This window comes from Chiloscyllium punctatum, chromosome 36 (genome assembly GCF_047496795.1).
Source record: "Chiloscyllium punctatum isolate Juve2018m chromosome 36, sChiPun1.3, whole genome shotgun sequence".
Lineage (NCBI taxonomy): Eukaryota > Metazoa > Chordata > Chondrichthyes > Orectolobiformes > Hemiscylliidae > Chiloscyllium > Chiloscyllium punctatum.
The window spans coordinates 37,609,632-37,633,034 of NC_092774.1; the positions used below are offsets into that span (position 1 = coordinate 37,609,632).

At 45.4% G+C, this 23,403-nt stretch overlaps 1 protein-coding gene and 1 long non-coding RNA gene across 2 annotated transcripts in view; one reads left to right on the forward strand and one right to left on the reverse strand.

The window, feature by feature from the left end:
* The first annotated feature begins 821 nt into the window (after window positions 1–821).
* The window catches only part of LOC140460061 (uncharacterized), a 49,806-nt gene continuing 27,224 nt past the window's right edge, over window positions 822–23,403 (forward strand). Inside the window, 3 exon segments of the mRNA XM_072554467.1 lie at window positions 822–1,026; window positions 8,628–9,210; window positions 9,213–10,150. Of these exon segments, the coding sequence (XP_072410568.1) occupies window positions 9,036–9,210; window positions 9,213–10,150 (1,113 nt within the window). The 5' untranslated portion in view covers window positions 822–1,026; window positions 8,628–9,035.
* On the reverse strand, window positions 15,194–23,315 carry LOC140460409 (uncharacterized). The gene is made up of 3 exons (XR_011954075.1): window positions 23,211–23,315; window positions 18,512–18,611; window positions 15,194–16,072 (listed from the first exon to the last, which is right to left on the reverse strand). It is a non-coding gene; the product is annotated as an uncharacterized lncRNA (long non-coding RNA).

Consider the following 23,403-nt stretch of genomic DNA (forward strand, 5'->3'; position numbering starts at 1 on the left):
TTGCCAGTACTTTGCCCATATCCCTGTCAACCTTCCTGTTCATGTCCCCATCCAGATACCTTATATATGTTGTAATTGTACCACATCCTCTCGCAGCTCATTCAATTTACGTACTACTCTCTGTGTGAAACAAGTTGCCCCATAGGACACTTTTAAGTTTTCCCCTCTCACCCTAAACGACTTCTAGTTCTACTCCTGGACCTCTCCACCTCAGGAGAAATACCTTGTCTATTTACATTATCTATGCCCTTCATGATTTTATAAACCTCTATAAGGTTACCCCCTCAGTCTCCAATACTCCAGGGAAAACAGCTCCAGCCTTTTCAGCCTCTCTCTGTAGCTCCAAACTTAACAACATCCTTATAAGTAAGTCATTTCTGAATCCTTTCAAGTTTCACAACATTCTTCCCACTGAGTGATCAATAGGCTGTGAACAATTTATTTTTTTGTTGGGGTGTAAGAGAGGGCATTTCTTAAGACCAATTAACTTTCACACTTTTTCTTTCTCATCCGAGGTCAGTCAAATCTTTCCCCACTTACCCTAAACCTATGCCCTCTCGTTTAGGACCCCCAACCCTGGGGAAAAGATATACAAAAGGTGAGCAGCCGAACAAATGCAAAAGGGCTAATAAGTCGAGCCACAGAGGGGGAAAAGAAAGTGGCTCCAGCCTTTTTTTCTCCTATTGGCATTTGGACACTTCAAATCTGTCAGTAATACCACCTTCCAGGATCTCCAGCGTCACTGTGACAGCAAGCACTGCGCATGCTCCTCGGAGTCAGCAAAATAACTACACCAGCTGCTCGGTGTCCGCGCACACGGCTCGCGCCCTTCTTTTGATGGACCAATAGGAAGCACTGGAGGACCGGAAGGAGACTGATCCTCCTGCCAATCAGAGCGCCCCTATTGTCTGAATGCGGAAGTTGGAACATGAGCTTCGGAAGTTGCTGTTGTTGCTCCTCTCTCTCTCTCTGAATAAAGATTGAACTTCACCCTAGATTGCAACCTCCTTCCTCTGTCCAACATCTGTGAGTAGGGCACTCTCTTTTCTCACCCTATTTTCAATTTCTTTTCTAAATTCTGAGCTTCAGTTGTTGACTTGCAGCAACTGAAAGGAAATGGGGTGAATTGGGGGTTGGGGGAACAGACTCTGCAAACGTTGGTTCAGGTCTGTGGCTCCATTGGCAAACGCATTACCACAATGTGATGATTTTGCCTTTGCTGTGGAAGGAAAAGCAGAAAAAAGGCGCATTGTTTAAGTGGTGATATATTGGGATGTGGACAAAGTGAGGACTGCACATGCTGGAGATTAGAGTCGAAAAGTGTGGTACTGTAAAAGCACAGCAGGTCAGGCAGCATCCGAGGACCAGGATTGTTGGTGATTTGGACACGAGCCCTTCGTCAGGAACGATGTGTGGATGTACAAAGGGGCCTCAACATCCTTCCACACCAGTCACTGCCAGTTGTCAGACAGGTGTAGTAAGCAATCAGCAAGGCAAGTGATATATTAGCAAGAGTTCAGAAGTTGGGATGGCTTTCTGCGATCAGGCAGCCATTGAATATATTCAAGCCTGAGTTCATCTGATTTCTGAACCACAAAAAAGTGGATGGTGATGGGGGAAGGCAAAAATAATGGTTTTAAGTCCAGTACACAACAGTTACAGAGTCATACAGCTCAGAAACAGACACTTCAGTCCAACTAGTCCATGCTGAATATATTCACAAACTAAACTAGTCCCATGTAGTTTGGCCCATATCCCTCTGAACCTTTCCTACTCACGTACTTATCCAAATGTCTTTTAAATGTTATTACTGTACCTATATCCACCACTTCCTTAGGACATTGATTGCACACACAAACCACTCTCTTTCAAGAAAAGGTGTTCCTCATGTCTTTTTAAAATCTTTCTCCTCTCTCCTTAAAAGTTTCCTCCCTAATCTTGAAACCCCCATCTGAAGGAAACAGCACCAGCCACTCACCTCATTGACACCCCTCTTGGTTTTATAAACTTCTCAACTTCCTGTGCTCCTGTGAAAAAAGTCCCAGCCTATCCACTTAGATGTAGGTATATTCATATCCAGTTATGCTCTGTTCAGTGCTGGTGCATGCTCAAAAGACCAAATGGCCTACTCCTGCTCCCAATTCTCTCTCTCTGTGTCCAGGACAACAAGAGACCATAAAACATAGGAGCAGAAACTAGACCATTCAGCCCATCAGGTCTGCTCATACCACACAACCATGGTTGATAAGTTTCTCAATCCCATTCTCCCACTTCCTCCCCGTAACCCTTGATCCCCTTGATACTCAAGAACGTATCTATCGCAGTCTTAAATACCCTCAGAGACCTAGCCTCCACAGCCTCATGTTGCAATACATTCCACGGATTCACCACTGTCTGGCTGAAAAGTTTCTCCTTATGTCCCTTCTTAAAGGTCTTCCCTTTTCTAGTCTCTTTCAGGTCTGGTCTCGCCCACCAATGGAAACATCTTCCCAATGCCCACTTTGTTTAGGCCTTTCAATGTTCTGTATGTTTCAATTATATCTCCCCTGAGTGAAAGTGTGGGCCTGTGTTATGAACTAAGCCAGACCACTGAAAACATTCTGAAGCAGGCAGCCCCAGACCATAACTTTGAAATTTGATTTGGTAAGTGTACAGTGAAAATTACCTGGAGTAAGTTAGCTTGGTTGACTACTAGATTTTAAAACAGACAAAAATTTATTCACAAAATTACACAATGAAACACAAAGATCAGAATAAAGAACCCCTACAGAACTCAACCTTGCCAACTAGACTCAGTTATGCTGTTCTGAATATACACAACAGTCCCAATAAGCCAACTCCCTTTGAAAACCAGTATAAATGGAACACATGCTTATAGGTTGAAGTTGAGAGGCGGAAAAGAGAGAGAGTTTCCACATAGCTCCCTGTTGAACTTCCAACCAGTTCAATACTGAACTAAAACTGCTCAGCTCACTCCCCTTTCTTTATACAGGTCACTTCTAAAACTTGACCAATTTGGCCTGAAGTCACACCTGTTTACATATAAACAAAAGGCCTTTCAAATTCCCGTTCATCTCTGTTCAAACCAGACTGATCAGAACCCAGCCGGTTTATTACCTCTGAAAAAAGTCATGGACAGAGTCTCCTTGAGCCAGAGAAAAGCTTTTAGTCAAAAAGGAACTAGCTTTGTGACACCTGTTAATCAGCATGAACCAGACCCTTCAGGATGAGGTACAGCAGGGATTAGGTTCAGCAAAGTGAGAATGGAGGGAGAGTGTGTGAGATGGAGATTTTCAGCTTCCAGAGAATAAGAGAGGAAAAAGAGTTTGCTGTAAATTAGAATTGAACGGATGGGCCAATGAACCGAGGAGTGGCAGAAGGAGTTTAATTTAGAGAAATGTGAGGTGTTGCATTTTGGTTAAGCAATCCAGGCAGGACTGGCACAGTTAAGGGGAGTGTCACAGAACAGAGAGATCTTGGAGTGCAGTTTCATGGGTCCTTGAAAGTGAGTCTTAGGAGGTCATGGAGTGGCTGTACAGGACATTGGTTAGGCCACTTTTAGAATACTGTGTTCAGTTCTGGTCTCCCTGCTACAGGAAAGATGTTGTGAAACTTTGAAAGGGTTCAGAAAGGATTTTCAAGGCTGTTGCCAGAGTTGGAGTGTTTAAGACAGGAAGAGGCTAAATAGGCCAGTGAAAATTTTCCGTGGAGCATTGGAGGTTGAGGGGTGACCTTATAGATGTTTATGAGGGGCAGGATAGGGTGAGTACCCAGGTTAGGGGAGCCCAAAACTGGACGGCATATGTTTGCGGTGAGAGGGAATGATTTAAAAGGGACCTGAGGAGCAACGTTTTCACAGAGGGTGATGGAGTCTGATACAATTACTACAAAATTTAAAAGGCATCTGGATGGGAATATGAAGTGGAAGGGTTTAGGGGGATATAGGCCAAATGCTGGCAATTGATTTAGGTTAATTTAGGATTTCTTGTTGGCACAGATGAGTTGAGTTGAAGGGTCTGTTTCTGTGCTGTATGACTCTAATCATCTTCGGTGAAAGCAGAAGTGTGGTTGTGAAGACTGGACTTTCGGAGCAGCTTTCAAAGATGTTTTGCCTTAACTGGGAACAGAAGTTGCAATTAAATCTTTTATTTATGAGACAGCAACCGAATGAGTGAATATATCTTGGAAAGTGGGAATTCATTGAACTGTGGGGATGAAGCCCTACCCTATCCAGTCATTTCTGCTGGTTGATGAGACTCGGACTCAAGATTTGGGGGAGTAGATTTAGGACAGAGATGAGGAGGAACTGCTTTTCCTGGAGAGAAGTGAATCTATGGAATTTTCTGCCAAGGAATCAGGAGAGGCAGCTTCATTAAGTATATTCAAGACACAGTTGGATGGGTTTTTGCAATGGTGGGGGAATTAAGGGTAGTTGGGACGATGGATAGGTCAGCCATGAGCTGAATGAATAGCAGAGCAGGCTCAATGAGCCAATGGCCTACTCCTGCTTCTATTACTATGGAACTATAACCCTGCATTTCCCATGGCTAGCTCACCGAACCATCCCTGGACACTTTGGGCAATTTAGCCTGGTCAATCCAAATCAAGGCCAGTGAGCAATGTCGTGATCTGGAGAATTAACATCAGAGAATGATAGAAAGGGACAAGGAGAGTAAATATACCAGCAATCAAAACTGGATACTAAAGATCACAAAAATTGAAACTAAAACGGTGTGTCTGAATGTGTGCTGCATTGTAACAAAAGCGAATTAATCGACTACACATTTGAAGAGAAAAGTTATGATCTGTGACTCCTAACGGAGACATGACTTCAGAATGACAAGGATTGGATCCTGAAAATTGAGGGGGTAGTCAAATGGAAAGCAAGATAATGGGAGAGGTGCTAATGAAAGCACTGATCACAGCGTAATCTGGTGTCAGCTCGGATTTCAGGTCCTGGTTTCTCTGTCCTCTGTTGATTTTCCTGTTCCAACAGAGTTAAATGTGGGTCTGCTCTCAGTTCTGCTGGATTTCTCCTGAAGCTTTGACCCCACCCCACCCCTTTACACCTTCTGGAACAATAATACATGCAGTTAATTGAGACCCAATCCACAATCTCCCAGTCTCTCAAACCAATCAGACACAAGAGTGTAGTCATAGCATGGAATCAAACAAGAAGAATGAAACAAAGTTAAATGTATATAGGTGCTCGTGCTTAATTAGATTAGATTCCTATAGTATGGAAACAGGCCCTTCCACCCAAAAAGTCCACACTGACCCTCCGAAGAGTAACCCACCCAGACCCATTCCCCTACATTTACCTAATGTGCATCTAACATGGGCAATTTAGCATGACCAATTCAACTGACCTGCGCAACATTGGACTGTGGGAGGAAACGGGAGCACTCGGTGGAAACCCACTCAGACCGGGGGAGAATGTGCAAACTCCACACAGAATCAAACCCAGGTCCCTAGTGCTGTGAGGTAGCAGTACTAACCACTGAGCCACCATGCTGGCCCCAAATGTTTGTTCATTAGGAAGTAAACCAGAAATAGAGCTTTCCCAGGATTCTTTTAGTGCCCTACTTGAGGAATACTCTCTCCCTTACATCTAACTATTAGTACCCAGCTATGATTTACAACAATATTTACACCAATGTAAATAAAGCATCTGTTATCAAATAGACATAGAGATATACAGCACGGAAAGAGACTTTTCTCTCCCTCATGCATGCATGCACACACGTGACTGACAGGAAGTTCTAGGATTTACATATTATTGATACCTGCAACCCATTCTAAACGATGAAAGACTTAATCCAGGTCTGTTCAATATATTACTTCAGTGGCAGGACACTGTAATGTTTTTTCCATGAATTCTGTGCCTTATGATCTTATTCTCCACAATCACCTGATGAAGGAGCAGCGCTGTTAACACCAGTCCTTCCAAATAAACCTGTTGGGTGTTTGATTTTTAACTTTGTCCAGGTTAGGTTGGATTGGCCAAGCTAAATTACCCGTAGTGCTCAGGGATGTGCGTTAGTCAGGGCAATAGGGGAATGGACGTAGGTGGGTTACCCTTCGGAGGGTCGGGATGGACTCCTTGGGCCGAGTGGCCTGCTTCCACACTCTGGGAATTCTCTGAAAAGAAGGGATTACTCTATTGCAAATTGCAGGGCAGCGCAGGCGCAGTGCGCGGAGCTGTTGTCGGCCTTTCCCCGCCCCCTCACTTCATCTATGACAATAGACAATAGACAATAGACAATAGACAATAGATGCAGGAGTAGGCCATTCTGCCCTTTGAGCCTGCACCGCCATTCAATATGATCATGGCTGATCATTCCTAATTAGTATCCTGTTCCAGCCTTATCTCCATACCCCTTGACTCCACTATCTTTAAGAGCTCTATCCAATTCTTTCTTAAAAGAATCCAGAGACTGGGCCTCCACTGCCCTCTGGGGCAGAGCATTCCACACAGCCACCACTCTCTGTGTGAAGTAGTTTCTCCTCATCTCTGTCCTAAATGGTCTACCCCGTATTTTTAAGTTGTGTCCTCTGGTTCGGCACTCCCCCATCAACGGAAATATGTTCCCTCCTGCCAGAGTGTCCAATCCTTTCATAAGCCTATACGTTTCAATCAGATCCCCTCTCAGTCTTCTAAACTCAAGGGTATACAAGCCCAGTCGCTTCAGTCTTTCCGTGTAAGGCAATCCTGCCATTCCAGGAATTGACCTCGTGAACCTACGCTGCACTCCCTCAATAGCCAGAATGTCTTTCCTCAAATTTGGAGACCAGAACTGTACACAGTACTCCAGGTGTGGTCTCACCAGGGCCCTGTACAGCTGCAGAAGCACCTCTTTGCTTCTATACTCAATCCCTCTTGTTACGAAGGCCAGCATGCTATTAGCCTTCTTCACGACCTGCTGTACCTGCATGCTTGCCTTCATTGACTGGTGTACAAGAACACCCAGATCTCTCTGAACAGCCCCTTTACCTAATTTGATACCATTGAGGTAGTAATCTGCCTTCCTGTTCTTGCCACCAAAGTGGATAACCAGACATTTATCCACATTAAACTGCATCTGCCATGCATCTGCCCACTCACCTAACTTGTCCAGGTCACCCTGTAATCCCCTAACATCCTCATCACATTTCACCCTACCACCTAGCTTTGTGTCATCAGCAAATTTGCTAATGTTATTGCTGATACCATCTTCTATATCATTTACATATATTGTAAAAAGCTGCGGTCCCAGCACGGATCCCTGCGGTACCCCACTGGTCACTGCCTGCCATTTCGAAATGGAGCCGTTAATCACTACCCTTTGTTTCCTATTAGCCAACCAATTCTCTATCCAATCTAGTACTTTGCCCCCAATCCCGTGCGCCCTAATTTTACTCACTAACCTCTTGTGTGGGACTTTATCAAAAGCTTTCTGAAAGTCCAGGTACACTACATCCACTGGATCTCCCTCGTCCATCTTCCGAGTTACATCCTCAAAAAATTCAAGAAGATTAGTCAAGCATGATTTCCCCTTCATAAATCCATGCTGACTCTGTCCTATCCTGTTACTATTATCCAGATGTGCCGTAATTTCATCCTTTATAATAGACTCCAGCATCTTTCCCACCACTGAGGTCAGACTAACTGGTCTATAATTTCCTGCTTTCTCCCGCCCACCCTTCTTAAAAAGTGGCACAACATTAGCCGCCCTCCAATCCTCAGGAACCAACCCCGATTCTATTGAACTCTGGAAAATAATCACCAGTGCATCCACGATTTCCCGAGCCACCTCCTTCAGTACCCTCCTTCATAAGGCGGAAGTGGCCCTGTCCGTTTCAGAGTGAAACTCCCTCCCTCTGGGCAACTCTTCATCCTGGGAGGGAGTGGGGGGAAAATCTGTTCACTTGAAGCAACCGGAGTGATCCCAGGGAGGGGGCAGACTCTGCAAACTCAGGTATGTGTCTTAATTACCCGGGGGAGGAGGGACGGAGGGATGGGATGGGACTGTTTTCCCTCCTGCGCCAGAGACTTAGGGGTGACCTTCTCGACTTCTAGAAAAGCACGAGGGGCATGAATAGGGTAAATATACAAGGTCTTTTCCTTGGGATGGGGGAGTCCAGAACCAGAAGGTAATAGGTTTAAGGTAGGGGGAAGATTTAAAAGGGACCTAAGGGGCAACTTTTTCATGCAGAATGTGATGTCTGTTACGAATGAGCTGCCAGAGGAAATGGTGGATGCTGGCATCTGGATGGGTGTTTGATTAGGAAGGGTTCAGAGGGATATGAGCCAAGTACTGACAAATGGGACTAGATTGATTTTGGGTATCTGGTTGGCACGGAAGAGATTGACCGAAGGGTCTGTTTCTGTACTGTGTATCTCTATGACTCTGGCTTTCTACTAACGTATGTACAGTTTCTGTCTGGTGTCGGTGTTAATGCTTTGATGTCTCCTTTCCCCCCCACTTCCCAGGGACGTTAATGTGAGAACAGAGGGAGAGAGTGAGATGGTGCTTTCAATTTTGTGGAATAACTAAAGAAAAGAACGTTCCCCCAAAAGTAGAAATGCTTGTTCTGAACTTCCACCCTGGACTGACACTGATGACTTTTGTAATCTCTTTTTACAGAGTGTTTGGCGATCTGAGGACGGAAGTTTCAAAATTAACAGATGAAGGGCTTATGCCTGAAATGTTGACTTTCCTGCTCCTCGGATGCTGCCTGACCAGATGTGCTTTTCCAGCACTGCGCTTTTCGGCACTGACTGTCCAGTAACTACAGTCCTCACTTTGTTGTCAATGTCTGACAGTCATTCAATCCATCGAGACTGCAACAATTTTTGACTGTGATTCTGTGAGAAGGAGCAAAGCTTTTTGGTTCCTGTTTGAGTACGTTTTCAGCATCAGTGGGACTGGATAAAAGTCCCTACTGTTGCAGCGCACTGAGTATGGAGCCAGAAACAGTTGTACAGCCTGGAAAGAGGATTTCACGGAGAGGAGGGGCTCTACACGCATTTGTGTACAGCTGAAGCTTTGGCCATGGAGAAACCTGAGGAATCATGGAAGTGTGGCGACTGCGGGAAAGCCTTCCGTGCTCCATCTGCCCTGGAGATTCACCGGCGCAGTCACACCGGAGAGAGGCCATTCATTTGCCCCAGGTGTGGGAAGGCCTTCAGCAATTCCTCCGCCCTACTGAGGCACCGATGGGTCCACACGGGGAGAGACCCTTCAGCTGCCCCGATTGCGGGAAGGACTTCAGCTATTCTTCTGACCTGAAGACCCACAGGCGGGTCCACACGGGGGTGAGGCCATTCTCCTGCACTGTGTGTGGGAAGGCCTTCAGCACCTCCTCCACCCTACTGACCCACTGGTGGGTCCACACTGGGGAGAGACCATTCACTTGTTCCGAGTGCAGGAAGGGATTCTCTCAGGTGGGCAAGTTGCGGACGCACCAGCGGGTCCACACTGGGGAGAAGTCTTTCAGCTGCCCTGAGTGTGGGAAGGCCTTCAACGATTCCTCTGCCCTTCAGACCCACAAGTGGGTCCACACACAGGAGATGCCTTTCCCCTGCACAGATTGCGGCAAGATCATCAGCAATTCCTCCACCCTGCTGAAGCACCAATGGGTCCACACAGGGGAGAGGCCCTTCAGCTGCCCCGAGTGTGGGAAGGGCTTTACCCAGGCGTCGGTCCTGCTGATCCACCAGCGGATCCACACGGGGGAGAAGCCTTTCTGCTGCCCTGAGTGTGGGAAGGGATTCACTCAGATGGGCAACTTGCGCACGCACCAGCGGGTCCACACCGGGGAGAAGCCCTTCTTCTGTCCCAAGTGCGGGAATGCCTTCAGCGATTCCTCCACCCTACTGAAGCACCAGCGGGTCCACACGGGGGAGAGGCCATTCCCCTGCCCCGAGTGTGGGAAGGCCTTTAGTAATTCCTCTGACCTGCTGAAGCACCAGCGTGTCCACACAAGGGAGAGGCCCTTCAGCTGTCCCAAGTGTGGGAAGGCCTTCAGCGATTCCTCCGCCCTGGTGAAACATCGGCGGGTCCACACGGGGGAGAGGCCCTTCAGCTGTCCCGAATGTGGGAAGGGCTTTACCCGGGCAGCCACCCTGCGGAGGCACCAAGGAGTTCACGTGCCATCGCAGGGGGATTGAAGGAGTGACTGTCGAGTGCCATTATGGACTGGGCTATCAACCCAGTTCTGGAACTCCCAGGTTTGAATCCCACAGCAGCAGATAGCGGATTTGGAATTCAGTCAGAAATCTGGAGGTCAGAATCTAACAATGAAACCATCGGGTGGGGTGGGGGGGAAGCCCCATTCTGATTCAGTCACATCCTTTTTAGGGAAGGAAACTGCTGTTGTGGGAAAGGATTCACTCAGTCATCCCAGCTGCATCCTTTACCTGGTCTGGCCTACACATGACTCCAGACCGACAGCAGTGTAGTTGACTCCACCTGTTTCCCCCCACTTCTTTCCCTCCCGGCAGATGGGGGGGGGGAGAAACTTACTTGGAGACAGGGTATGGGTTGAAATCGCTGAGTGAGGCAATACTTCCTCCGGGTTAAGGCTGTACAAAGGATCCAGGTACAAAGGGACAATTCAGTGGTGACCAATAGTAAAGAAAGTGGGGTGGGGGGAGGGGGCTTTGATCTTGAGCTGTTAAAAAATCAGCTACGTTTTCAACACCTTTTTGCTGAGGTGATCTGGAGCTGTAACAAAGTTGGGTCGCAATCAAGGTAACCTGAACTTACTGCTGGGCTCAGACTTTGAAAGCTTTGAGCTCCAACAGGGTTTTGTTTTAAAGCTGCTCATTTCTTTCAGCTTCCTGTACTAAGTTTCCAATGTCGTGTATCAGATGGAGCAGTGAATGAGTAGCTGGTATCGTCAGAAATTGTAAATTTTTCAGGAGTGTAGAGTGCGTTGTTTCATTGGCATTGTAAAGTTTACTGGCAGCACCGGGAGGTGTGGGCTGTGTTCACGAGATATGATGTGGAGATGCCATCATTGGACTGGGGTGGATAAAGTTAAAAATCACACAACACCAGGTTATAGTCCAACTGGTTTCTTTGGAAGCACTAACTTTCAGACTGCTGATCCTTCATCAGGTAGCTGTGGAGCAGGATCATAAGGCACATATTTTAAAGCAAAAATCACAGTGTAATGCAACTAATAGGATATATTGAACAAACCTAGAGTGCTGTTAAGCCATTCATCTTTTAGAATGGGTTGCAGGTTTTAGTTCGTTAATACGTAAATCCCAGAACTACTTTTAAGTCATAGTCTTGAGATGACTTAAGGTTTTTTTTAAAAAGTGATATCTTAGTTCAGACAATGCATTACAGATGTGAGCTTCGAGTCTGTCAGTATCCCAGTCTTGAATCAGACTGGTTCTATTTCCAAAATAGGAATTTATAAAATATTACATGCATTCACTGCCTGCAGATTGTGTTTTTTGAGCAAAATTGAAAGTGTCTGCAAATATAATACTGCCAATACAAATTCACCCCATAGAATTGTGTGTGCATGAGAGAGTGTGATTGTGTGCATGTCAGTTTGTGCATGCGAGTGTGCGTAAGACTGTATGAACATTTGGTAAAGTGTGAGTGTGATGGAGTATAAGCCAGTGAGTGTGTTTGGGGGGGGTGGGGGGTGTGTGTACATGTATATGACAGAGAGAGAGTGTGTGTATGAGAGAGGTATGAATAAAAGCGAGTAGTTACGTTTTGCTAAAACAAGGGCAGGACTTGTACAGTTAATGGTAGGGCCCTGGGTCATGATGTAAAACAGAGACATGGGGGGAGTTAAGGTACATAGTTCTTTGAAAGTTGCATCACTGCTAGACAGGGTGGTTAAGAAGGCATTCAGCAGCATTGCCTCCACTGTTCACACCATTGAGTTGGAACAACTTGTTGAGGTTGTACAGAATGTTGGTGAGGCCACTTTCTGGGTACTGAGTACAGCTCTGGGTGACCCTGTAAGAGGAAGAATACTTCAAAGTTTGTGAGAATATTTGTAGCTCGGGTGCTCGTTGTTGTGGTTCTGTTTGCCAAGCTGGGAATTTGTGTTGCAGACGTTTCGTCCCCTGTCTAGGTGACATCCTCAGTGCTTGGGAGCCTCCTGTGAAGCGCTTCTGTGATGTTTCCTCCGGCATTTATAGTGGTTTGTCTCTGCCGCTTCCGGTTGTCAGTTCCATTTCTAACCTTGGATAACCCAACGGATAGCTCCATAATTATTTTACTGCTGGATTTTTTTATTTCAGGGCAAATAATTTCTGGGAGAAAATTTCTATCCTGGGAAGGCAGGGAAATTTAAAGAAAAGGCTGTTAAAAGCATTTTAACTGTGGCCCCACGAGCTCTCGTGGGACAGTGCATTTGCCATAAACATTTCAGAGAAATTCTGTCTAACTGTTGGACTGAAAATAGTTTCCCCATTGAATGTTAAACAGCTATTGAGAACATTGCGCATTATAAAGTGTGTTCTTGAGGAACGGAGGAGGATTGAACTTGCCAACGTGAACCACATTTTGCAGAGAGAGGAAGTTTCTCAGGATTGAAGAGGTTGGTAGAAGTCAACAATTGTCAAATTATTTCATGAAAAGTACAGCTGGTATGGAGAGATGACTGGGGATCACAGAAGAGGAGTATCTGTAATGAGTACATAGAAACAAACCCTTCAGTCCAGGCCAACCAGATATCCTAAAGTAATCTAGTGATCCATTTGCCAGCATTTGGCCCATATCCCTCTGTTTCCTTCCTTATTCATATCTCCATCCAGATGCATTTTTTTCTTCTTCGGAGAATACTTGGGTGAGAGCCAAGATATTGCTATTGCTCATCCTTTCCACACTGTGCCTAACCTTCCCTTCGTACTAATTGTAGCTGGAGAAGCCTGAAATCTGAAAAGGATTTCCTGAAAAAAAAAACATTGATTTGAGGTTGGGCTCAGTGATGGATTTTCTGAAGCTTTGCTATTGTAGTTTTCAATTTGCAAAAAAAATTTCAGTCATTGTTGTCCAAGACAGAGTAGATATTCATTTAAGATATAATTGAGATATATATGTTCTTTACAATGTTTTTCCTTCATTACCAGTGATTGTCTGTCATTTGGTACATTGAGCATCATCTTTTTGTGATTCAACAGATATGATTTGAATTGAATTCTGTAAAATGGTTTTGTATTTTATTTAACTTTGTGTTAAAGGTTTCCTTTTCATGACTTTGTTAAAATATCTTAATGTATTATAATGAAGCAGCTAATTTATTCTGAAATTATTTCAATTAGTTGGTCAATTACCAAATAATAGCTGCAAAACTGTTGTAAATATTGACACCCAGGAAAGCTATTTTGTTTAATATATATTATCAAAACAATAAAATTGTTTTTCATAGGAAATAAAATTTGCAGTCTTTTGTTAAATGGTTGAAAGTAACTTTGCACTTAATTGCTGTGTTTGGGATTAAACATTGTGACTTTGATAAAAATAATCTTTCAGAGTTTATGGTGAGTGTATTAACAAACAAATGTTGCCATTTGCTCTTGAATTACCTCAAGCTCAATTTGAAATTCTTGAATGAGTTGAATAAGGGGTACACAGTGAATATTTATTGCACTTTGCTGAAATTCTCTGCACTGCCAATGTATTTGGTTAAACAAGATATGTATCTCTCCTGATAACTTTGTATTTCTTTGATATTTTATTTGTCAGTGCTTGTGCCCAAACATCCTAAAGAAAAACGTTTTGGCATTTGGTGAAGTTGTGAATTTTCAGTCTGTTTCACAATTAAATGACACAACCAATCGAAAGATTAAATACAGAAAACAATGTCAAAGAGATTGTGATCATAGAAAGTCATCATGTAGAATTGCCAATGAAACATAAACCGTGGCTGCTCTTAATTTGGTAAGACTGAATATCAATTGAAATGATCAGAATTAGTAGACATGATGGCATTGTGCACAAACTGTGAGTAGTGTGAGTTCAGAATTTTTCTGATCACTTAATTCTGACACATGCAGTGATGGCAGCATCATAATCTGTTTTATTTGTTCATGGAATGAGAGGATCACTGGTAAAACCAGTATTTTTCTTCATCCCTTAATTTCCCTTGAATAGTGGGTGAGGATAAGATGAGGTTGAGTTGCAAGGCCTACTGGCTTACACTGTCCCCTGACAAAACAGAGACTTTGGGAGGAGAACAAAAATTGGAAGTTTACTTAAATATTGATGCTCCCATTTATCTCTGTCAAAAGGCAATTGTTTGGTCCATCACATTTGTAATGGCTCTTTTTATAGAGTCATAGAGATGTACAGCACAGTATTCTTCCAATAACAGAGTGACCAGACCTGTACTCAGTACTCTAGAAGTGGCCTCACCAACATCCTGTACAACCGCAACATGATGTCCCAACTCCTATACGCAGTGGTGTGAACAATAAAGGCAATGGTGCTAAATACCTTCTTAACCACCCTGTCCACCCCTCCCGGTGCTGCCAGTAAGCTTTACAACGCTGATGTAACAACACAGTACCTGCGCTCCTGAAAAGTTTACAATTTCTAACGATACTAGCTCCTCATTCACTGCTCCATCTGATACACGACATTGGAAACTTAGTGCAGGAGGTTGAAAGAAATGAGGGGCTTTAAAACAAAAACCTCCTGGAGCGCAAAGCTTTTAATGAGAGTTTGAGCCCAGCGGTAAGTTCAGGTAACCTTTATTGTGACACAACTTTGTTACAGCTTCAGATTCCCCAGTAAAAAGGCATGGAAAACGTAGCTGCTTTTTAAACAACTCTGGGTCAAAGTGCGCATACACCACCCCACCTCACTTCCTTTACTACTGGTAACCACCAAGTTGTCCCTTTGTAATTGGAACCTTGGTACAACCTTAATCAAGAGGAAGTATTGCCTCACTCAGCAATTTCAACCCAGACCCTGTCTCCATGTAAGATTCTCCCAGCCCATCTGCTGGGGGAGGGTGGTTGGAGATTTGGGGTAGTGTAGAGTCAACAAGACTGCTGTGGGTCTGGAGTCACCTGTCAGTGAGACCAGGTAAAGGATACAGCGAGGGTGACTGAGTGAATCCTTTCCTCAAAAGGATGTGAGTGAATGAGATGGGATTCACCCCCCCGCCCCCCCCCCCCCACCATGAAAATGGTTTCATTTATAGATTCTGAACTCAAGATTTGCGACAGAATTCCAATTCCACCAACTGCCACAGCAGAATTCATACCTGGGAGTCCCCGGAACTGGGTTGATAGTCCAGTCAATAATGGCACTCAGCCATCACTCCTTCAATCCCCCTGCAATGGCACGTGAACTCGCTGGTGCCTCCACAGGTGGCAGGAGTGGGTGAAACCCTTCCCACACTGAGAGCAGGTGAAGGGCCTCTCCCCAGTGAGGACCCGCTGGTGGGTCAGCAGGGTGGAGGCCCGAGTAAAGCCCTTCCCGCACTTGAGGCAACTGAAGGGCCTCTCCCCGTGTGGACCGGCCGGTGCCTCAGCAGGGTGGAGGCATCACTGAAGGCCTTCTCACAGATGGGGCAGGAGAACGGCCTCTCCCCGGTATGGCTGTGCCAATGAGTCTACAGGGCAGACGGGGCACGAAAGCCTTTCCCATAGTTGCCACACTTCCACGGTTTCTCCATGGGGCGGGATTCCTCAGATTTCTCCATGGCCGTAGCTTCAGCTGCAAACAATCATGTGTACAGCTCCTCCCTGGCGTGAATTCCTCTTTCCAGGCCGTATAGCTGTTTCAGGCTCCACACACAGTGCGCTGAAACAGTAGGGTCTCTCATCCAGTCCCACTGATGCTGAAAATGTACCGAAACAGGAACCAAAAAGCTTTGCTCCTTCTCACAGAATCATGGTTGAAAATTGTTGCAGTCCCGATGGACTGAGTGACTGTCAGAGACATTGACGTCAAAGTGAGGACTGCAGACGCTAGACAGTGAGTGTCGAGAAGTGCAGCACTGGAAGAACACAGCAGGTCAGGCAACATCAGAGCAGCAGGAGAGTCTGTTTTGGGCATAAGGCCTTCAGCTGTTCAGTTTGAAACTTCAGATCTCAAATACTCTGTAAAAAGAGATTACAAAAGTCATCACTGTCAGTCCAGGGTAGAAATTCAGAACAGTTAATTCTACTTTCTGCAGAATGTTATTTTCTTTTGTTTCTAGATTAGATTCCCTACACAGTGTGGAAACAGGCCCTTCAGCCCAACAGGTTCATACTGACCCTCCAAAGAGTAACCCACCAAGAACCATTTCCCTCTGATGAATGGACCTAACACTACGGGCAATTTAGTATGGCCAATTCGCCTAAACTGCACATGTTTGGACTGTGGGAGGAAACCAGAGCACCCAGAGAAAACCCACGCAGACACTGGGAGAATGTGCAAACTCCACACAGACAGTCACCCAAGACTGGAATCGAACCCAGGTTCCTGGCGCTGTGAGGCAGCAGTGCTAATCACTGAGCTACAGTGCCGTACCCTCCACAAATTTGAAAACACCATGCCACTTACTCTCTTCCCCCTCTGTGCTAACTCATTCTCCTGAAGGTGCTGATTCAGGATCTTACAGGGGCAGAAAAGCAAAGATGTCAAGACTGACATCTCTCTTTCTTTTGGATAACTCCACCTGAAAGTTAATATCTTTCACAACACTGGGATCTGCTGAGAGTGAGCAGGTCTGATTTTGGGAAGCAAAAAAAAGTCTATCAATTCAGGGTGAACCTGCAATGCAGCTTCTTGAGGAACAATCAGACATGAAATGGTTAACATTTTAGGACGGTGGGAGCAAAATGAGACATCAAGGCATTAACACACACACTTCAGTCAAACTCTTCTGCTCCCAGTAAGGGCAAAACATACTTGAAAGCTGCTCTGAAAGTCCAGTCTTCACAACCACACTTTTGCTTTCACCGAAGACAATTAGCACTAGACAGCACCGAAACAGACCCTTTGGCCCACCTCATTTGAGTTGACCAGATATCCTAAATTAATCAAGTCACATTTGCCATTATTTGGCCCCTATATAGGCCGGGTGCTGGCAGATGGGACTAAATTGGATTGGCTATCTTGTCGGCATGGACGAGTTGGACCGAAGAGTCCGTTTCCATGCTGTACACCTCTATGATGCCAGTTGCATTTGCTATCGCTTGGCCCCTATCTGTCTGAACCGTTTGTATTCATGCACCCATCCAGATGCCTTTTAACTGTTGTAATTGTACCATCCCCCACCACTTCCTCCAGCAGCTCATTCCACACATGCACCATCCTCTCTGTGAGAAAGCTGCCCCTGAGATCTCTTTTACATCTCCTCCACCCTCATCTGGAACCTATTACCCTTGAGTTCTGCACTTCCCCATCCCAAAGAAAGAGCCTTGTCTACTTCCCCTATCCATGCCTCCCATGATTTTATAAAAGTCCATAATGTCACCTATCAGACTTTGGCGTGATGGGGAAAACAGCCCTACCCCATCCTTCTGTCCCTCCTCACCCGGGTAATTAAGACAAATACCTGAGTTTACAAAGTCTGCTCCCTCCCTGGGTTCACTCCATTTTCTGCAAGTGAATAGATATCCCCCTCCCCTCTCTCCCACAGGAGGAAGAGTTACCCAGAGGGAAGGAGCTTCACCCTGAAACTGACAGGGCCACTACCACGATGTGACGCCATCAATGGGTTGGGGTGGGGTAGGGTAAGGGAGAAGGGGCGAGAGAAAGGGGTGGGGTGAGATCCAGGGCTCAGCCAGCACTGGGACCCAACACTGCGCCTGCGCTGCCTTGCACAGTTTGCAGAACTTCCCTTCCCTCCAGAGAATCCCCACAGTGTGGAAGCAGGCCACTCGGTTTAACAAGGCCACACCGACCCTCCCAAAGGTAACCCACCCACACCCATTCCCCTACCCCTAGTGCTCTACATTTAGCCCCTGACTAATACACCTAACCTGCACATTCCTGGGCACTATGGGTAATTTAGATTAGATTATTTACAGTGTGGAAACAGGCCCTTTGGCCCAACAAGTCCACACCAACCCGCCGAAGCGTACCCACCCAGACCCATTCCCCTACATTTACCCCTTTACCTAACACTATGGGCAATTTAGCATAGCCAATTCACCTAACCTGCACATTTTTGGATTGTGGGAGGAAACCGGAGCACCCGATTAGCACTGCCAATCCACCCGAACCTGAACATCCCTGGGCACTATGGGTAATTTAGCACTGCCAATCCACCCTAATCTGAACATCCCTGGGCACTATGGGTAATTTAGCACTGCCAATCCACCCTAATCTGAACATCCCTGGGCACTATGGGTAATTTAGCGTAACAAATCCCCCCCTAACCTGGACAAAGTTAAAAATCACAACACCAGGTTATGGTCCAACAGGTTTATTTGGAAGCACTAGCATTTGGAGCGCTGCCCTTTCATTAGGTGGGTATGGAAAATAAGTCACAGAATTTATAGAAAACATTATAATGACCTGCCATTGAAATGATATATTGAACAAACCTGGATTGTTAAGTCTTTCATCTTTTCGAATGGGTTGCAGGCATCACCAATATGTAAATCTTGAACTTCCTGTAAGGCACCTTCTTGAGATAACTTAAGGCTTTATAACAAAAAGAGACACTTCAGCTCAGCTGTACAAAAATATACATTCACTCCCGTGGATTTATGTTTGTGTGTGCATGAGAGAGAGAAAATGTCTATTTCCATCCAGAATGTCTTTATATCTATTCGAGAACAGATGCCTCACTTCTGTTGGTGTAAATATTGTAAATCATAGCTGGGTACTAATAGTTAGATGTAAGGGAGAGCGTTGTCCTCAGGTTGGGCACTGTAAGAGTCCTGGGAGACCCCCATTTCTGGTTTACTTCCTCATGAACAAACATTAAGCACGAGCACCTATTTCTTTCAAATTTGGTTTCATTTTTCTTGTTTGATTCCCTGCTATGATTACACTGTGTCTGGATAGTTGACAGACTGGGAGATTGTGGGTTGGGACTTGATTGACTGAATGCTTTATTGTTCCAGAAGGTGTAAAGGATGGGGGGGGTGTGTCAAAGCTTCAGCAAAAATCCCGCAGAGCTGAGAACATCTTACTCAGTGGAACAGAACAGAGAAATCAGGGCCTGAAATCCGAGCTGACACCAGACTATTCTGTGATCAGTGCTTTGATTAGCAGTGTCAACCCTCTACCTTTACCTGGTTTCCCATTTGAGGACACCCTCAATATTCAGGATCCAATCCTTGTCATCCTGAAGCCATGTCTCTGTAAGGAGTCTGAAATCATAATTATTCTCTTCAATGTGTGCAGTCAATTCATTCACTTTTGTTACAATGCAGCACACATTCCGACACACTGTTTTTAGTTTCAATTTTTGAGATCCTTAGAATCCAGTTTTGATTGCTGGTATATTTACTCTCCTTGTCCCTTTCTATTGTCCTCTGATGTTAATTTCCCACACGACTACATTGCTCGCCGGCCTTGATTTGGATTGGCCAGGCTAAATTGCCCATAGTGTCCAGGGATGTGCAGGTTCGGTGGGTTAGCCAAGGGAAATAGTAATAGAAGCAGGAGTAGGCCCATTTGTCCCGTCTAGCCTGCTCAGCCATTCATTAAGATCATGGCTGATCTCTCCATTGTCTCAGCTCCTCCTCCCTGCATTGTCCCAACTACCCTTTATTCCCCTACTATTGCAAAACCCCATCCAAATGTGTTCCAAATATACTTAATATACTTAATGAAGCTGCTTCTACTGGTTCCTTCAGCAGAAAATTCCATAGATTCACTCCTCTCCAGGAAACGCAATTCCTCCTCATCTCTGTCCTAAATCGACTCCTCCTAATATTGAGGCCTGGTTTCAGTCATCAGCAGAAATGACTGAATAGGGTAGGGCTTCATCCTACAGTGCAATGAAATCCCACTTTCCACCAAAATCCCGGATGTACTCACTCACTCAGTTGCTGTCTCATAAATGCAAGATTTCACTGCAACTTCTTCTGCTCCCATTAAGGGCAAAACATCTTTGAAAGCTGCTCTGAAACACCAGCCTTCACAATCACACTTCTGCTTTCACAGAAGGAGATTAGAGTCATACAGAACGGAAACAGACCCTTTGGTCCAACTTTTCCGGCCAAAATTAATCCTAAATTAATCTAATCCAATTTGCCTACATGTGGCCCATATCCCTCTGAACGCTTCCTATTCATGTACCAATTCAGATGCCTTTTAAAATTTCCCCTCACCTCAAACATATGCCTTCTAGTTATGGACTATCCTACCTTGGGGTAAAGACCTTGGGTAATCACTCTATCCATGCCCCTGATGAATGTCTATAAGGTCACCCCTCAGCCTCCAATGCTCGAAGCAAAATATCCCCAGCCTATTGAGGCTCTCCCTGTAGCCCGAACCCTCCAAATCTGACAGCAGCCTCGTAAATCTTTTCTGACCCCTTTCAAACTTTCACAACCGGGTTCTCCAGTTTCCTCCCACAGTCCAAAAATGTGCAGGTTCAGTGAATTGGCCGTGCTAAGTTGCCCGTAGTGTTAGGTGAAGGGGTGAATGTAGGGGAATGGGTCTGGGTGGGTTGCGCTTTGGCAGTTTGGTGTGGACTTGTTGGGCCAAAGGGCTTGTTTCCACACTGTAAGTGATCTAATCTAATCTAATCTTTCTTATAACAGGGAGACCAGAAATGAATGCAGTTTTGCAAACGTGGACTATGGCCTATACAGCCACAACATGACCTCCCAATTCCTGTACTCTCTACTCTGACCAATAAAGAAAAGCATACCAAACACATTCTTCACTATCCTGTCGACTGGTGACTCCACTTTCAAGGAACTATGAACCTGCACTCCAAGGTCTCTTTGTTCTGCAACACTCCCCTTAACTGTGTCAGTCCTACCTGGATTACTTGTCCAAGATGCAAACCACACATTTCTCTAAAGTAAACTGTCACTCCTTGGTCCATCAGCCCATCCGATCAATTCTAATTCATAGTGAACTCTCTTTCCTCTCTTACTCCCTCGAAGTTGAGAATCTCCATCCCATACACTCTCCCTGTATTCTCAGTTTGCTCACCTAATCCCTGCCGTACATTATCCTGAAGGGTCTGGTTCATGCTGATTAACAGGCCCACACTAAGGGGGGTTCTAATTGAAACATAAAGAATACTGAATGGCCTGGACAAAGTGGAAGTTGGGAAGATGTTTCCATTGGTTGGAGGGACTAGAACCAGTGGGCACAGCCTTAGAGTAAAGGAAAGACCTTTCAGAATGGAGGTAAGGAGAAACTTCTTCAGCCAGAGAGTGGTGAATCTATGGAATTCACTGCCACAGCAGGCTGTGGAGGCCAGGTCACTGAGGATATTTAAGACTGAGATAGAGACGTTCTTGAGTATCAAGATGATGGAGGGTTATAGAGACAAAGTGGGAGAATGTGGTTGAGAAACCTATCAGCCATGATTGAATAGCAGAACAGACTTTGGATGGCCTAATTTCTGCTCCGATGTTTTATGTTCTCTTGCTGTCCTGGACACAGTGTGAGAGAATTGGAAGCAGGGGTAGGCCATTTGGTCTTTCAAACCTGCACCAACATTCAACAGATTGGTTGTGAATCTGCCGACATCAAGCTGAATAGGCTGGGACTTGCTCACTGGACCACATGAGGTTGAGAGGTGACCTTATAGAGGTTTATAAAATCACAAGGGGCAGAGATGAGGTGACTGCTGGGTATCCTTTCCCTAAGGTGGGGGTTTCAAGATTAGGCAGTAAATTTGAAGGTGAGAGGAGAAAGACTTTAAAAAGGCACCGTTTCTTTTACACAGAGTAGTTTGTGTGTGGAATGAATGTCCAGAGGAAGTGGTGAATGCAGGTCCAGTAACAACATTTACAAAACCCATTTGAATAAGTACATGAATAAGGAAGGTTCGGATGGATATGGGTCAAACATAGGCAGGTGGGACTAGTTTAGTTTGTGAATATATTTGGCATGGATTATTTGGACTGAAGGGTCTGTTTGTGTGCTGTATGGCTCTGTAACTGTTCTATATTGGTCTTAAAATCATTTTCTTGCCTTCCCCCAATAACATCCACTTTTTTGTTGTTCCAAAATCAGATGAACTCAGATTTGAATAATATTCAATGACCCCCTAACTGCAGGAAGATATCCCCAGTTCTGAACTCTATTCCTGTTGCTAATATACCATTTGTCTTGCTGATTGCTTACTGCACCTGCCTGACAACTGGCAGTGACTGGTGTGGAAGGACATTGATCATTTGTACATCCATACATCATTCTTGATGAAGAGATCGTGCCCGAAACGTCAACTCTCCTGCTCCTGGATGTTGCCTGACCTACTGTGTTTTCCCAGTGCCACACTTTGACTCGGATCTCCAGCATCTGCAGTTCTCCCTTTCTCCACATCTCAATACATCAACGTTTAAACAATACATCTCCTTTCTGCTTTTTTTCACAGCAATGGCTATTACTTCACATCGTGTTACTACATTTGCTATGTGTTTGTCAATTGTGGTCTTCTCTACATCGGGGATACAGAGCGTAAACTTGCGGAATAGTTCGCTGGTCATCGCAGCCAGGTCCACAGAGGCCAACCAGACCTCCCAGTCACCATCCATTTTAATTCCCCTTCCCACTCCCTTTCTGACATGACCATCTTAGGCCGCCTCCTTTGCCACAACAAACCATACCACAAATTGGAGGAACAACACTCCATCTTCCGCCCGGGCAGCCTAGTGCCTGCAGAACTCAACATCGAGTTCTCCAATTTCAAATAATCTCCCTTTCCATCCCCCGACTCCCTTCTCAGCCCCGTATCCCTCATTTCCACTCCTTCCTGCCACCAACCCGATCTCTTCCTCCCATTGAATAATCAGGTTGTATCCTCTCCCTGTCTTCATCTATCCCCACTTTAGCCCCCGGCCCCGGCACCTACCTCCAATCCTGAAGAAGGGTTACATCTGAAACATCGACTTTTCCACTTCCTGATACTGCCTGGTTTGCTGTGTCCTTCCAGCCTCCTGCCTGTCTATTTTGCCAATTGAGACACAGACCTGGACCACGTTTCCAGAGTCTGTCACCTCCCTGGGTTCACTCCCTTTCCTTTCGGTCACTGCAAGTCAACAAATGAACTCCAGAATGAAAAAGAAATGGAAAAGGGGGCGGAAAAGAGAGTGCTGAACTCACAGATCTTGGACAGAGGAAAGATTTTGCAGTCTGGGTGAAGCTCAATGTTGATTCAGAAAGAGAGGAGCAGGAGTAGCACCTTCAGAAACTCATGGTCGATCTTCCGCATTCAGACAATGGGCTGGCACTGATTGGCAGGAGGACCAGTCTCCTTCCGGTCCTCCAGGGTTTCCTATTGGGCCATCAGAGGAAG